The sequence below is a fragment of the Hoplias malabaricus genome, chromosome 3, assembly GCF_029633855.1.
Source record: "Hoplias malabaricus isolate fHopMal1 chromosome 3, fHopMal1.hap1, whole genome shotgun sequence".
Classification (NCBI taxonomy): Eukaryota; Metazoa; Chordata; class Actinopteri; order Characiformes; family Erythrinidae; genus Hoplias; species Hoplias malabaricus.
Window position 1 is genome coordinate 50,985,923 of NC_089802.1, and position 13,015 is coordinate 50,998,937.

The following is a 13,015-nucleotide window of genomic DNA, read 5'->3' on the forward strand; positions in this document are numbered from 1 at the left end:
GATGAATCGTCTTGTTGATCTAGGTGATGCATTGTTCATTTTTCCACATTTGATATTGTGTGGGAGGTCCCTCTCAAAGAAGTAGGAGTAATACTGATAACATATGTCCTATTAAGGTTAGGGGCAGGGATATCCAGCCATGAGTGTTTTGATTAAAAACAAGCAGAAACAGCCCTGGTTTAATCACTTGGTTTTCAAACAAAGTATATGTGGGGTCCACATTACTTCCACAATTTCCACTGTACAGTTCATCAAGCCAACCAGCGAGAAAGAAAGGTCTCTGAGGATTCTAAAAACATCTTGCAAATGGATTAAACTCTTCAGAAGATAGCGAAGAGTACCATAGCAGAGCATATCAAAGAATGAGAAATCATGGTAAATGTTGTAAAAGGTGGAAAATGCTATATGGTCATCTTCAGTCATCTCTTTAGAGCGTTCCAGTGGAAACATATTTTAGTGGTGCCTGACAGCTACACTATTTTGAGTACCAAAACTGAGAGTACTTTCCTCCAAGTCTGACACTTGGCTGCAAATATGAGGTTCCTGTTGAATGAATTTCAAACTGGCAGCTGGAAAAGCCTTTTGAGAACGCTGACGACACCGTCCCTGCATTGGGCTCACAAAGCTCCAAAAGTCATCAAGTGTTCTTTTTCCTAGAAATGCACATGACGATAATTCAAAGCAGAGGAGCATGAGAAGGGCATAAAGGAAACCCTGTGACTGGGTTCATTCCACTGGCTTTATATCAACAGTGAAGTCATTTAAAATAAACATGATTCTTTGTACTACTGCATACCTTTGGTTGGTGCTATTGGCTAAATTGGGAATCACTACAGACAATAAAAAACAAAAAAAGCCACTGTATTTAAGAAATAACTGTAATCTTGGATACAGGCCGAATACAGAAATTAGGCTAAACTTTGCTGGTTTTAGACAACATTTTCTGTAATAGAAAAAGACAGAATATGACTATCAAAGTTTCATGTTGTGTTGTTCGCCAAACATTTCTTACTTTCTTACTTATATATATATAAACATAAAATGAGCTGGTACTCAAGTGTTCAATATCTGTAATGGAATACAAATTTTTTTTTTGAAAATTGTGATATCCTAAAATAATATAATAAACAGTGCATAACTGAAGTGTGCTTTAAACAGCAAAGTTGTTACCGGCATCAGGACTCAATCAGTACTTGACATTTCATGCTTGAAAAAGTGGCACTGGTGTTTTATCCCAAGTTAACACTTCATTTAAGATGTGAGATGATTAATACTACAAAGAGCTTTGGCCTCAGGGAAAATAATATAAAATTTCAGTTTCTCTGCTGCTGTCCAAATTCATTAAGAATAGAGCATGGCAACACAAATACTTTAAAAAATATCATCCACCCTCTGGAAAATTAAGGCCATCACTGAAAGTGTCATCACATATTCCATCACTGTTTGGTTTGGCTACATATCCGCTTTCTCCAAGGACACACAGCAGCCCATTGCCTCTTACACAAAGTCATGCATTACAACATCCATTTTGCTGTAGGGACCCATGGTAAAAGAAGTGTGCTCCAGAAATCACTTTTTTATCCCTGTCATACAGTGCAGATAAACCTGACCTCTGAAGAAACAGTCCATCCAATCTGCAGCTTTAAACCAGGAAACAGAAATTAATTACATTTTTTTTAGTTTTTGAAACCTCTGCTTCATTGTTCACCCTGTTAAGATTAGGCCTCAGCAGAAAACGTCTGAAAAATGACTGGGTTAGCTCCTGCAGAGAGTGAATAAGGTGTCAAAACAAATCTTGACCAATTTAACAGCACCTAGGAAGCGAAACATACGTTAGGTGACAATCTGCTTCAGTCATTGAGAAAGAATCACCCAAAACCAAACGGCTTTGACTTGGCTGTAGCCACACAGCAGTTTAATTGGATTAGACTCCGAGTCGGAGTTGGCCAGACTCGCTGTCTTTGTCTTGGTGTTATCACTGATGATTAGGGTACGTATCCGCTCAGGAGCAGAGAGATATACAAGGGACCGTGAACTGCAGCCATGGCTCGAGTTTTAAAAGGCCATCTAGCACCAGGGCACCCAGCCAAGAGCACAGAAAACCTGCTCTCCCCCACTCTCCAGCACCGCTGCACTGAACTAAGGAGAACAATGGAGGATAAAGAACAGACAAATCTAATAAAAAAGTCAGGCACTGAAAAAAGGCAACCTCACCATGTGATCTACACCATATGGCCATAGTACAGACATGAGTAGGTTACGAGGGATTAAGATCGGGGACAAAAACATTGAGTAAAGCACTTAGTGCGAGAAGGTCAGGATTAACCAGTGCAAAATAAGCCTATATCCCCAGCCCAACCATCAGTAAGATTAGCTAGATATCTTTAAAATATCAAGATAAACCAAGCTTAGATGCATGTTGTTGAGATGAATTATACACTGCAGTGGATGATACTGAGAATTCAATAACATGTTTCCAAATATATCAAGGTATTACAATTACAGATATTTTATTTAGTCATGAATACAACGAATAAACTCTTATTTCTAGATAGAGTTCTAGTACACTGGTGCTTTTAATACACCTTACAGAGTATTCATTCATTCATTCATTCATTATCTGTAAGTGCTTATCCAGTTCAGGGTCGCGGTGGGTCCAGAGCCTACCTGGAATCATTGGGCGCAAGGCGGGAATACACCCTGGAGCGGGCGCCAGTCCTTCCTTACAGAGTATTGTATATGTTAACGCAAAAGAAACTAGATTTCCAGAGAAACATATTCTTATATATTTTAGTTTAAAGGAGGCGTTTAGTGATGAAATATACGGTTTAAGTTAAAGCTCAGTGGCTGAACAATGCACCAGGCTCAAATTTACAAAACAGCCTGTAGCCTGTGAGTACATGTTATGAACGTGTCGTTACCATTAAACAGTTTATAATATAGGTTACAACAACTGTGTGGACGATTAGTAAAGTTATTTGCCACCTTCTCACCGGTTATCTGTTATGAAGGACTAGAAGATAAAGTCGTTTAAGAGCTGTATGTTTTTGGTTTGAGGGCTGATCTCAGAGCAGATTTGACCGTCTAATAACTCCAGCAGCTCTGCTGTGTATGATCCAATCTGTGTGATGGCATTACGTGAATCGAGTAGCCCTTCCCATCTCTGTTATTTTCCCAGAGATTTCTTATTCAGTGTGAATCCACCATAAACATTACTGACATCTTGTGGAAAATGACCCCAGCTCCCTGTGTAAAACTAATCCCATACGAATAGGGCTTTACAGTACTAAACACAGTTCTTTGAGTGTACAATAATAATGCCATGACAATATTTACTGAAATATCTGTCAAACCAAAACATTAAGCAAATATCTTTCAATATCAATGTTTCTGCGATCAGTATCTCAATGGTAAGTTGATATAAAAGTCAGTAAAATCTCTTGACAAAACCTGAATAGCTGACCTATCACCTAACACAAATCACTACTTGTTGTCCAAGATTTCTGAAAGACCTCATTTAAAACCATCACTTCCCACAAACAGGTACTTATAAACGCTGACAAAACAAGTAGCCTGGCACTTTGTCCTTGCTATAGCCTAACATGCAGCAGCAGGGAGCCAGCAGACCTCATGGCCAAAGCCTGACCCATTACATAATGCACCCCTTTCACTGCCTCTGAATATGACAAGGCTGAAAAGGAGAGAGAGGACAAGCAGGAAGCAGCTCTCTCCAAGCCGTCCCTCGCTGTTCTGCGTGAGAGGAAAGACTAAATGCAGTCCAATTCTAAAAGGCCCTGCTCCTTCTCCACTTGGAGCCACTCTATTTAAATGCAAATAAAGCTGTGTAGCAGCTGAACAGCTTTGGACAGAGGTGAGGCACGCAGCCCCCTGGTCCTTCAGGGGCCTGTGGTCTGGCACTTGTCCTCTGGGTCCTTAAACCAGCCGATCAAGATTCCACCCTTCCTGACTGATGTACCGTAATACAACCACCATGAAGCAATGTGCTCCAAAGACCAGAGCCTCTGTGTACTTTTAATGTAGAGGTTGAGCTGCAGCAGCTGAGGCAGGTTGATTGGACTTTGGTGATCAGCGTCTATATTAACATTAAATGGCATGGGGGTAAGGACTATCGGTGAATCATGCAGACAAACTTTGAGCAGCGTTACCCATCTCTACTCTGCTTACAGCATGTGTAAATGAGAGGGAAGTGGGGGGGCACCATTATGAATCACTGCTGGCCAGTTGCATGGTGCCACATAAACCCATCATTCACATTCCTGCACTGTTATGTATGGTCAGACAGTGTGACGTGAGTGTCCAGCCGCCTGCTCATTAGAGTAGGTAGCCTGACTTACAGAGTACATCTGAGAAAACTTAAAATAAATAAAGACTAAACTACTGTTTGAACAGGAGCACTATTACAGTATTTCTTGGTAATTCTGTCCCCTTTCTAAACAGTAGAAATAATCACAGGCTTTATTAATCTCATGCAAGATTTCCCTGTCTTAGGAACAAACAGGTTATTCATTCATTCATTCATTATCTGTAACCGCTTATCTAATTCAGGGTTGCGCTGGGTCCAGAGCCTACCTGGAATCATTGGGCGCAAGGCGGGGAATACACCCTGGAGGGGGCGCCAGTCCTTCACAGGACAACGCAGACACACACACATACACACACATTCCAAACAGGTTATGCCTGTTGTATTTACACACTACATGACTTTTTAAAGTCATCAGATCCCTGTACCTTTCCCCTAAACAACTTGTTTTCTTTCAGTGTTTTCTTATTCCACACTTACAAGATTGATCAGTGACACGGGGTCATGAATTACACAAACTTTCACCAGGAGGAACATCCAGCGACTCCAGCAATGTCCACAACTACAATTCTTTATAAAGGCATTCAAGACACACGTTATTTTTCTTCCAAAACACACAAAAAAAATCAAGCAGAACAAGTTGTTTTGCACTGATTTGTAGCAAAAACACACAAGAGAGTATGTACAAGTATATGGGTGAGAAATTGGATAAGGGCATGCCGGCAGCAGGGATTTTCTGTTCTACAGAGAGAGCTGAAGGTAAATACATATTTTTGCAGCTAAAACATAGCTTCTTGCTCGTATTACTGAAAAGCCTGTGTATATGTGCATGTTTTCTGGGATTTGTTGTGATTTTAGCAATAAACCAGTACACAATTAAACAGGACCAGGGTACAACACAGAACACGAGAGCAAAAAAATACAGTGCAATAATTACAAAGGACTAAAATAAATACAGAAGAAGAGCAATAAACACAGCACAACAGTTCTTCTCTGCAGCTTGCCCTTAGCCCATGTCTTGTGTTCCCTTTGGCTATAGCTGTTCTCCACATTCACTCCCAGTCACAACACCTTTCATGTTACCAGAGTTAGAGCTGCCGACAGGTTCAGATATCAAACCTGCTAGATATATGCCAGGTGGTTTTTTTAGGCATTCGCAATGGCCCGGCAAGCGCTCGAATCATGTCTTTCAGTGGTCCACACATAATGACTGATCAAACGCAGAGTGAATGCTGATTTGGGATCTCCAAAAATAATCTGTGACTGGAGAATCAGGGATAAAATCATGTAGTGTGAACCCGGCATTGAATGGCAAAAGATTAAATTCAGGTTGGACTTCATGTTCATGGCTAAACTCCCAAGTTAATGACACATACAATTCCTATAAGAAAGCTAGGCAGACTGTTAAAAAGAAACCACAAATAAATTAAATGCTTTGATTTGTTTTCTACTTGTGAGCAGCCCAATAAGTCATTTATAGAGATGCCATGCAGTGATAAAATACCGTTACCTCACCTTACTATGGGATACTAATCTTGTCTGCAAAGTACTTAAGAACTATCAAAACAAACATCACCACTTGTCACCTGTTTACACTTGATATTAATATCTCATGACAGTGATCTGACAGCTGTGATCAGATCATCATCCAATCTACACACAAGGCTTCGCATTTATGCTCAGTGTTTACAAACATAACTACAGCTTTCAGATAAATGAAGTAGGCATTTTCTCTTTTATAAACCTACGTGTGATAAGATGTGCAGATGCCTAAAAGACCTTAAAAAGGAAAAACACAGATGTAATCACAATGCGTGCCATATTTCATGAACGGAAGAGGAACAATAAATGTGAAAATGCTGAAAGATTCATCTTTAATCTATCTAGATTCTCAAGAATCAAGATATGTAGTGCACACTTCCTTAAGATATTTGGGCAAAATGCATTCCTCACTAAATATGAAGTTAAACCTGTTAGAGAACCAGTTCATGCTGCAGCCTGTGTTAGTGTGGAATAATTTCTATCCTCCGCTCATGAGGAACAATGAAGAAAAATTCTTTTCCAGAGTCAATAAATTCTCAGTAAATCAAAAAAGAAACTGCTGGTGTTCTCAAAACAAAGGCCAGATCTCAACGTCATTGTGTCTTTGGAACTACTTTGCACTGTTCTGTAACTCACACAGATATATGTCAATTTAATGCACAGAGTTGCACTGAGTCAGTGGCTTGTATTACTCAAACAACAAACAAATACACCACGAACATGTAAATGCCTTTAATTTCAGACATTGTTATGTTTTTTAGCGCCCTCTGACACTCTGCAAGAAATATTTTGGTATCCTTCTGAAAGAAGAAGTAGTACCACTTCGTTAGGTCAAGCCACTGAGGAGGCTGTTTCACAGTAACCAAAGCTAATGATGTCCTGACAGAGGCTCGACCAACAGTCAGGAATAAATTAACAGTCACTGTCATCTCCTCAAATCATATTTCCTCCACTGTTGTCAGTGGAAGATCTAGTACATCTGGATACACAGAGAATCGTGCTGAGATCTACAAATATTTGAACAGTGAAGATGACGCTTCATTTAACATCAGTGCAAAGAGAAATATGAAGTTGACTTGTTTGTGGTTTCTATCTCAAAACCTTTTCACAACATTTCACAAGCAATAAGCTGTGGGTCTTTCTGCTGCTTTAATAATGCTGTGTCATGATCAGGATCCTTGCACTTATTACAGCCCTTATCAAGTGGTACTCCATCACCTAATCTCCATGTGAATAGGCAAAGCAGCAAACAGCTCATCCTGTAGACACCCATGGTACCTCATCTAATGTACTGCTGATTTCTGAATATGCAAACCATTCAAAAGAGCCATAACGGGAAGTGTGACAAGAGCCGTTTAAACCGGAATCTCATTATCGGCTTCAAACGGCATTGAATAGATCCTGGTGATGAAACATGTACTGCTTAAAACTAACATATTAAAGGGACAAATTCCCCTGTGGAGGAGATAAGCAAACCTCCATGTGTGTAAAACAGCTGAGACTGAATTAACATTGAATTCCTATTAACCCAGCACTCCTTTATTCCTTCCTGTCTCATGTGGAACATTGTTTAATTAAACAGGAGCTGGGCACCAATGGCAAAGCGCAGCTGCAAACTGCATAATTAATGTTCGTATGCACAACAAGGCGTCCAAGTTGCTTGACGGGCTGAGGATAAATGATGCTAGCAGAACTGCTGCTATATCCAAAGTCACCATAATCATCCAGACCATTAGAGGTCATCAGTCAGAAGGCACTGAGGACATGAATAACAATAGTCAGTCAGACAAAGATGCAGTACGGTATTAAACTATCAATGCATGACTGGAATCCAAATTAGTCTGTTTATTATCTATATTTGAGCTAATCTGTGTTGCGGTTTTATGATGTAAATAACAGGTAGAGTCAGGTAGGTGCATTTATACTCCATCTTCCACCTACGCCAAAATGAGGCAGCGTATTATGTATGATTCACTGAGCAATTGCATATTATTTGTTTAATATTATCTGAAGAGGACAGTGATTTTTTTTTTAGATTTCAAAATGCCAGTTCAGCTTAGATACGAGCAAATACTTACAATGCATTTGTGTGTGTGTATATATATATATATATCACACACAAACACATATACACACACACAAAAAAAAACAGCTTGCTTTGCTCTATGTCATAAATATAAATAAACAGGACATACAAGATCTTGCAGATGTGGGCCTTTGGCCAATTAAAAATAACATAATTTAAAAACACTCCTCTTTTTCTCAAGGAATTAACTAGCAAAGAAAAACCAACAGCTGGATCGCTTGCGAGTTTAGATACAGGCTCTTTGCACATTATTACCATATCTCTGATTGTATTATCTTTGCTTTGTCTGATTCAGAGTGTTGAGTAGAGGCAGACTTGTGGTGGCATTCCCTACACATGCTCATGGATATGCCGGCTCTAATGCCGTCTTTATTCTTCTGCTGGCTTGTCACTCTCCAAGTCTTTCAGTCTTCATCTTTCTATAATTCATTCCTGTGGCTTGCATTATTCACAATATTTTTAAAGAGCTCAGCTTTTTCAAGTGCTGTACCCAACTTCCTACTCATACATTATGTAGGCGATGCGTTAAAGATAATTATCATTACAGTCTTTTACAGTGATTGTCAGTGGTCTAGTCTGACTAGTCTTGGTCATTTGTGAACAGGCTCTGGCTTCTGGCGAGAAGCCACATTTTTCTAAACAGGACATAATCAATGCAGGTCTGCAGAATGGCATCAATGAGCTTTAGTCTGAGCCTTCAGTCAGAGCATAAGAAAGCAGACCTGAAGTCAAGACATGAGCAAGTAGGCTTTATCCCAGTGACAGTAAACCGAGTTGCCACGGTAACAGCACTTAGTGACAGTAACGACTCATTTACCACCGGCTCAAAAACTTATTCACTTACTGATATATAGTGTGGCACAGGGGGCTGACAACAATAATAACCATGTTTATTTTCATCCATAACCACATTTAACATGATTACTCAAATTTTAAAAAATAATGTGTTTAATGAACTGTAGAAAAAAATATTACTGGACTTCTGGGATCTTTTAATATAATATTAGAAGAAAAAACACATGCAAAATGAATAAACAAACAATATATAATAAACTTTAATAAACTAAAAAAAAATAAATATATATACAAATAAATATGGTTACAAAAATGTTACATATTTCCCTACGTTCACACACAGTGGGACGAGACAGTGGTGGCGAACATGTGCTTCCTCCAAGACATGCAAATCCAACACATCAATTCCTTTCGAACTGTCGCTAATGCAATGCCACTGAACATCTCATCAACGCATCAAGGGATACAATTAACTGCCCACATCTGTCACATCACCTAATAAAAGCATGTGCTAACTAACGGGTATGGCTCCCACCCACCTGACAACTGAGACATCAAACAGGATCAAACCAGCATTCTCCTGAACATATATTCAACATTTTGATAAGAATTTAATATTCTATTAACCATCCAGCCCAAGTGTGGCACAGTTCCAGCGGGCAGCTGTGGCCTATAGGTTTGAGAAATGAATCAATAAAGAAATTCTGACAAATGTGAAATTATAACCTTAACAAAGAAGTGATGGCCAAATAAAAGATTGATATCATGTCAACTGTTTGATTACAGGAAGTTTCACATTCAAATACACAGACAGCTGTATCCTAAGGCTGTGAAACACAGGCTGCTGGATCTGTCTCTTGATATTAAACAGCTATTGCACACTGATTTACAAGTCTGTGGTCCGTGTCAGTCTGGTTATGTGGATTAGCAGCTTCAAAGGGGTTTGACCACCTCGCTGAACCCAAGCAAATGTACAGGCGTCATGGGACTCCACCGGGCCAAAGCAGCCTCTTTTGCAGTGTTTACAGTTCATTGCTGCCTAAGCTGCTCCCCCCACTAACAACAACAATTACTGCCTGTTTTAATGTATTGCTATTGCAGTCACTACACTTGAGCGCCTAACACTGATACTGAATGAAGACACGAAGAAAGAACTGTCCTTAGCCCTCAGCACTTTTCATGATGCTTTCTTTGGGTGACATATCATCAGTTCTCCATTCATTGATTAATACACACCAGTGCACTAGAAAAGCTAACCCTGAATTTGACATAGTTTTAGTCATTGCAAGCATGTCGTTTCATGAGTCCCAGCGGAAAACAGCCTTTTAGCACATGCAACTCAAGCGAGAATCCAATCAGACATTGCCGTAATCCTCAAAACGTGGCCGAAGCCCATGTGCTATGCAGTGGGCCGTAGCGTGGTCAGTGCTGCCTGAATGTGTTGCTTCAGTTCATTCATAAAATTTGGAGCCTGAATATGAATCACTGCAGAGGGGTTCTGAATAAGAACACTCCCTAAAATATGCAACAAACCTTTGTCAAAATACACAGTATGTATCATAATATTGTGACTCATGAACACAATAGACTACTAGTGCCATATTTAAAAACAGCCTTCAAAACATGCTCCTGCAGTAGGTGTTCTTTCATTACTGACAGTGCCTATTATTTGCTAGCATAAACATATTGTTTACCACAATATATCACTGATATTGCCAGTCAACACTAATCAACTGAATATTTTATTAGAAAAATCACATAGCTGGTCCTGATTGAATTCAGTATTGTATTAAAAGTAAAAAAAAAAAACAAAGAATCACATGCATTGTGTAAATCTTGGTAGCTGGTGCATTTTTGTCCATTCATAGTTAAAGGGTAAACCCCAGAATAAATAAATACTATGATACACACATATAAGGCCTTCAAATACTGTATTGTTATAATTTGCCAGACTGCGCACCCCTGCAAACATTTAAAAAAAAAAGTGACCGACACTACTCTTTGACAGTGAAGTATCAAAGGACTTACAGACGGTCCAGTCAGCTAGAAGAGAAGCCTAAAAGAAGAGATCCATGAAACTAATTGACCAAAATATCCACAAGCCAGTGGTCACTAATCCACCCCACAGCTAAGTTACTGCCCTGAATACAACACTAGCTGAACCACGTAGCTGAAAAGATAAAAATTGCATTGTCTGAAGGAAATATTCGGCTGTATGGTCATGACCCCCGTGCTGGGCATCACTTTCCACTCAATTATACTGTTTAAACATCTTTGCTTAGATAATTGATATAATGGTAGAGTTTGTGTGATATGACAATGGGTTGCAGTTAAAATTCTGTGGTCACATGTTCCTGCGTATTTACATTACAGACCCTCCAGCTCTGCATAGCCTAACAAGTGGTGCCAGACATTTGATCTTGCTGAGGTGGTCACTTGAAGCATGCACAAAGCGAAGAATTAACTGAGCTGGTCACCTTCAAGTTCCACCCATCTGCATAAGGAGCATGGCAATAAACTCTATTCTACCCGGCAACAAAGATAGCTGTAGCATTTGGGTCAGGAGAAGATCACAACTACAACAACATGAAATGATCATAAACATAGCCGTACATCTGTAGGCGTCAGGGCAGTGAGTTGTAGTCTGTGTAGCATTTCCCTTCCCTTCTCTGAGTCACATCTGGGTCATCTACATTTCCAACACGAATAGATTGATTGCACTGCACAACAGCAGTGTTATATCTTATGTGATGGAAATGAACAATAACGCTATATTTTCCCCATCTTTGTGATAAAAAATATGCTTCTCTGAGGACATCCTGCATATCGACATATTTAAATTGCACTGACCAAAAGCATGTGTTCATTATGTTGTCTTGGTTAATAGGATTCGGTGCAGCACTGTGCGTAAATTCAACTAGTGCTGTGCATCTGCATGTCAAAGTAATGTCATGCTTATGGTGTATTAGGAAAATGTCTCCAAGTGTTGTCATTCATTTTTCCATGTCACCCAGTTCTTCATGACAATGTGTTGTGCCTATTAGGAAGAAGTCAATCACTGGCAATGAAGTGAGGCTATGAATAGACAATACAGTGATAGTATCATTCATTGTTATCATCGTGATAAAACACAGTCCACAGACCGTTTTTCAATTAGAAAATAAATAAAGATTCAGTTTTTTACAATTGAACTGAAATGTAAGTCTTTATCTGACAACTGACCCTCAAACTACTGTTTTGGTTTTAAGCTCCCCAGTGTGACACTACGCCATATTTTGTCTGTCCTAAGGCAATAAAGAGTCAGTTAAAGTAAATAGTGCGCTATTATCGTATCGCCTCAGTAAAGTGTGAATGATTGCGATAAGGTATTTCGCCGTATCGCCCACAACTAGGTGAGGCGGTACCCACTGAGAGTTCAATGCAGAGAAAAATCACATCAAGGCTCAGCGAGCAGAAGGCTAATCCCCTCCGCACTAAATCCATCATCATGTCTTTGTTAGTAGCGGTAATTTAAAATCTGAACAGTGTGTGGCCGGTTATCAACACGTCTCTGTAAGGACAACAGAACAGAACCAGGGCTAATGACTGTGGGCGCGACGCCTCGAAAAACTTTAGATTCATAAATACAGGGGCGTGTTCTGGTAGAAACGTACCTTTCACTTGCGTTTCATATTCTCCAATGATTTCCTTGTCCTTCTTATATTTCGTCTGGGACGACATTTTTCCTGAGAGAACTTATTATTAAGGTAGTAGAGATCCGGTGAGATGCGCGAGTGAGGGAGAACTAGCTCCTCGGGCACAGCACGCAGGGTCGTGGTGGTTTCTCCTCTTTTTTCTCTCCTTTTCTTCGGGTTGTATTTCAGCACTTGTGCGAAAGAACAGAATGTCCCTGCGGTGACATGAAGTACTTCTGTCTCTAGTGCTTTCACCTCTGTACAAACACACCTGCGCTTTCTTTCAGCCCTCAGACACAGACCCTGGTTACACTGCTGCTCACAGGGGGCTCTTCCTCGTCCTCCTCCTGGCCATGCACACTGGATTTAGAAGAAAAAGCAAATTCTTTCCTTCATAAAAATACTCGTCTGCTAGGTATATGGTATGGGCCCATGCCCTTTAAACTATCACAACGTCCATGGCTGCAGACTTTAGGACGCATTTCAGAGCGAGCGGACTAGCTCTGCTCCTCCAAAATCACAGCAGTCACAAAAAGCCAAGAATGGAGCTAACGCCGAGCAGCGTCGACCCAAGCACCGCCCATTGCAGAGTTCCCG

The 13,015-nt window shown here is 40.0% G+C and overlaps 1 protein-coding gene across 3 annotated transcripts in view; it reads right to left on the minus strand.

Moving 5' to 3' along the window:
• Positions 1–12,931, minus strand: part of srgap3 (SLIT-ROBO Rho GTPase activating protein 3) — a 95,825-nt gene extending 82,894 nt beyond the window's left edge. For all 3 annotated transcript variants that reach the window (XM_066663109.1, XM_066663108.1, XM_066663110.1), the window contains exon 1: positions 12,398–12,931. In XM_066663109.1, the coding sequence (XP_066519206.1) occupies positions 12,398–12,464 (67 nt within the window). In that variant the 5' untranslated portion in view covers positions 12,465–12,931. The remainder of the gene's footprint in view (positions 1–12,397) is intronic.
• Positions 12,932–13,015: the final 84 nt, after the last annotated feature.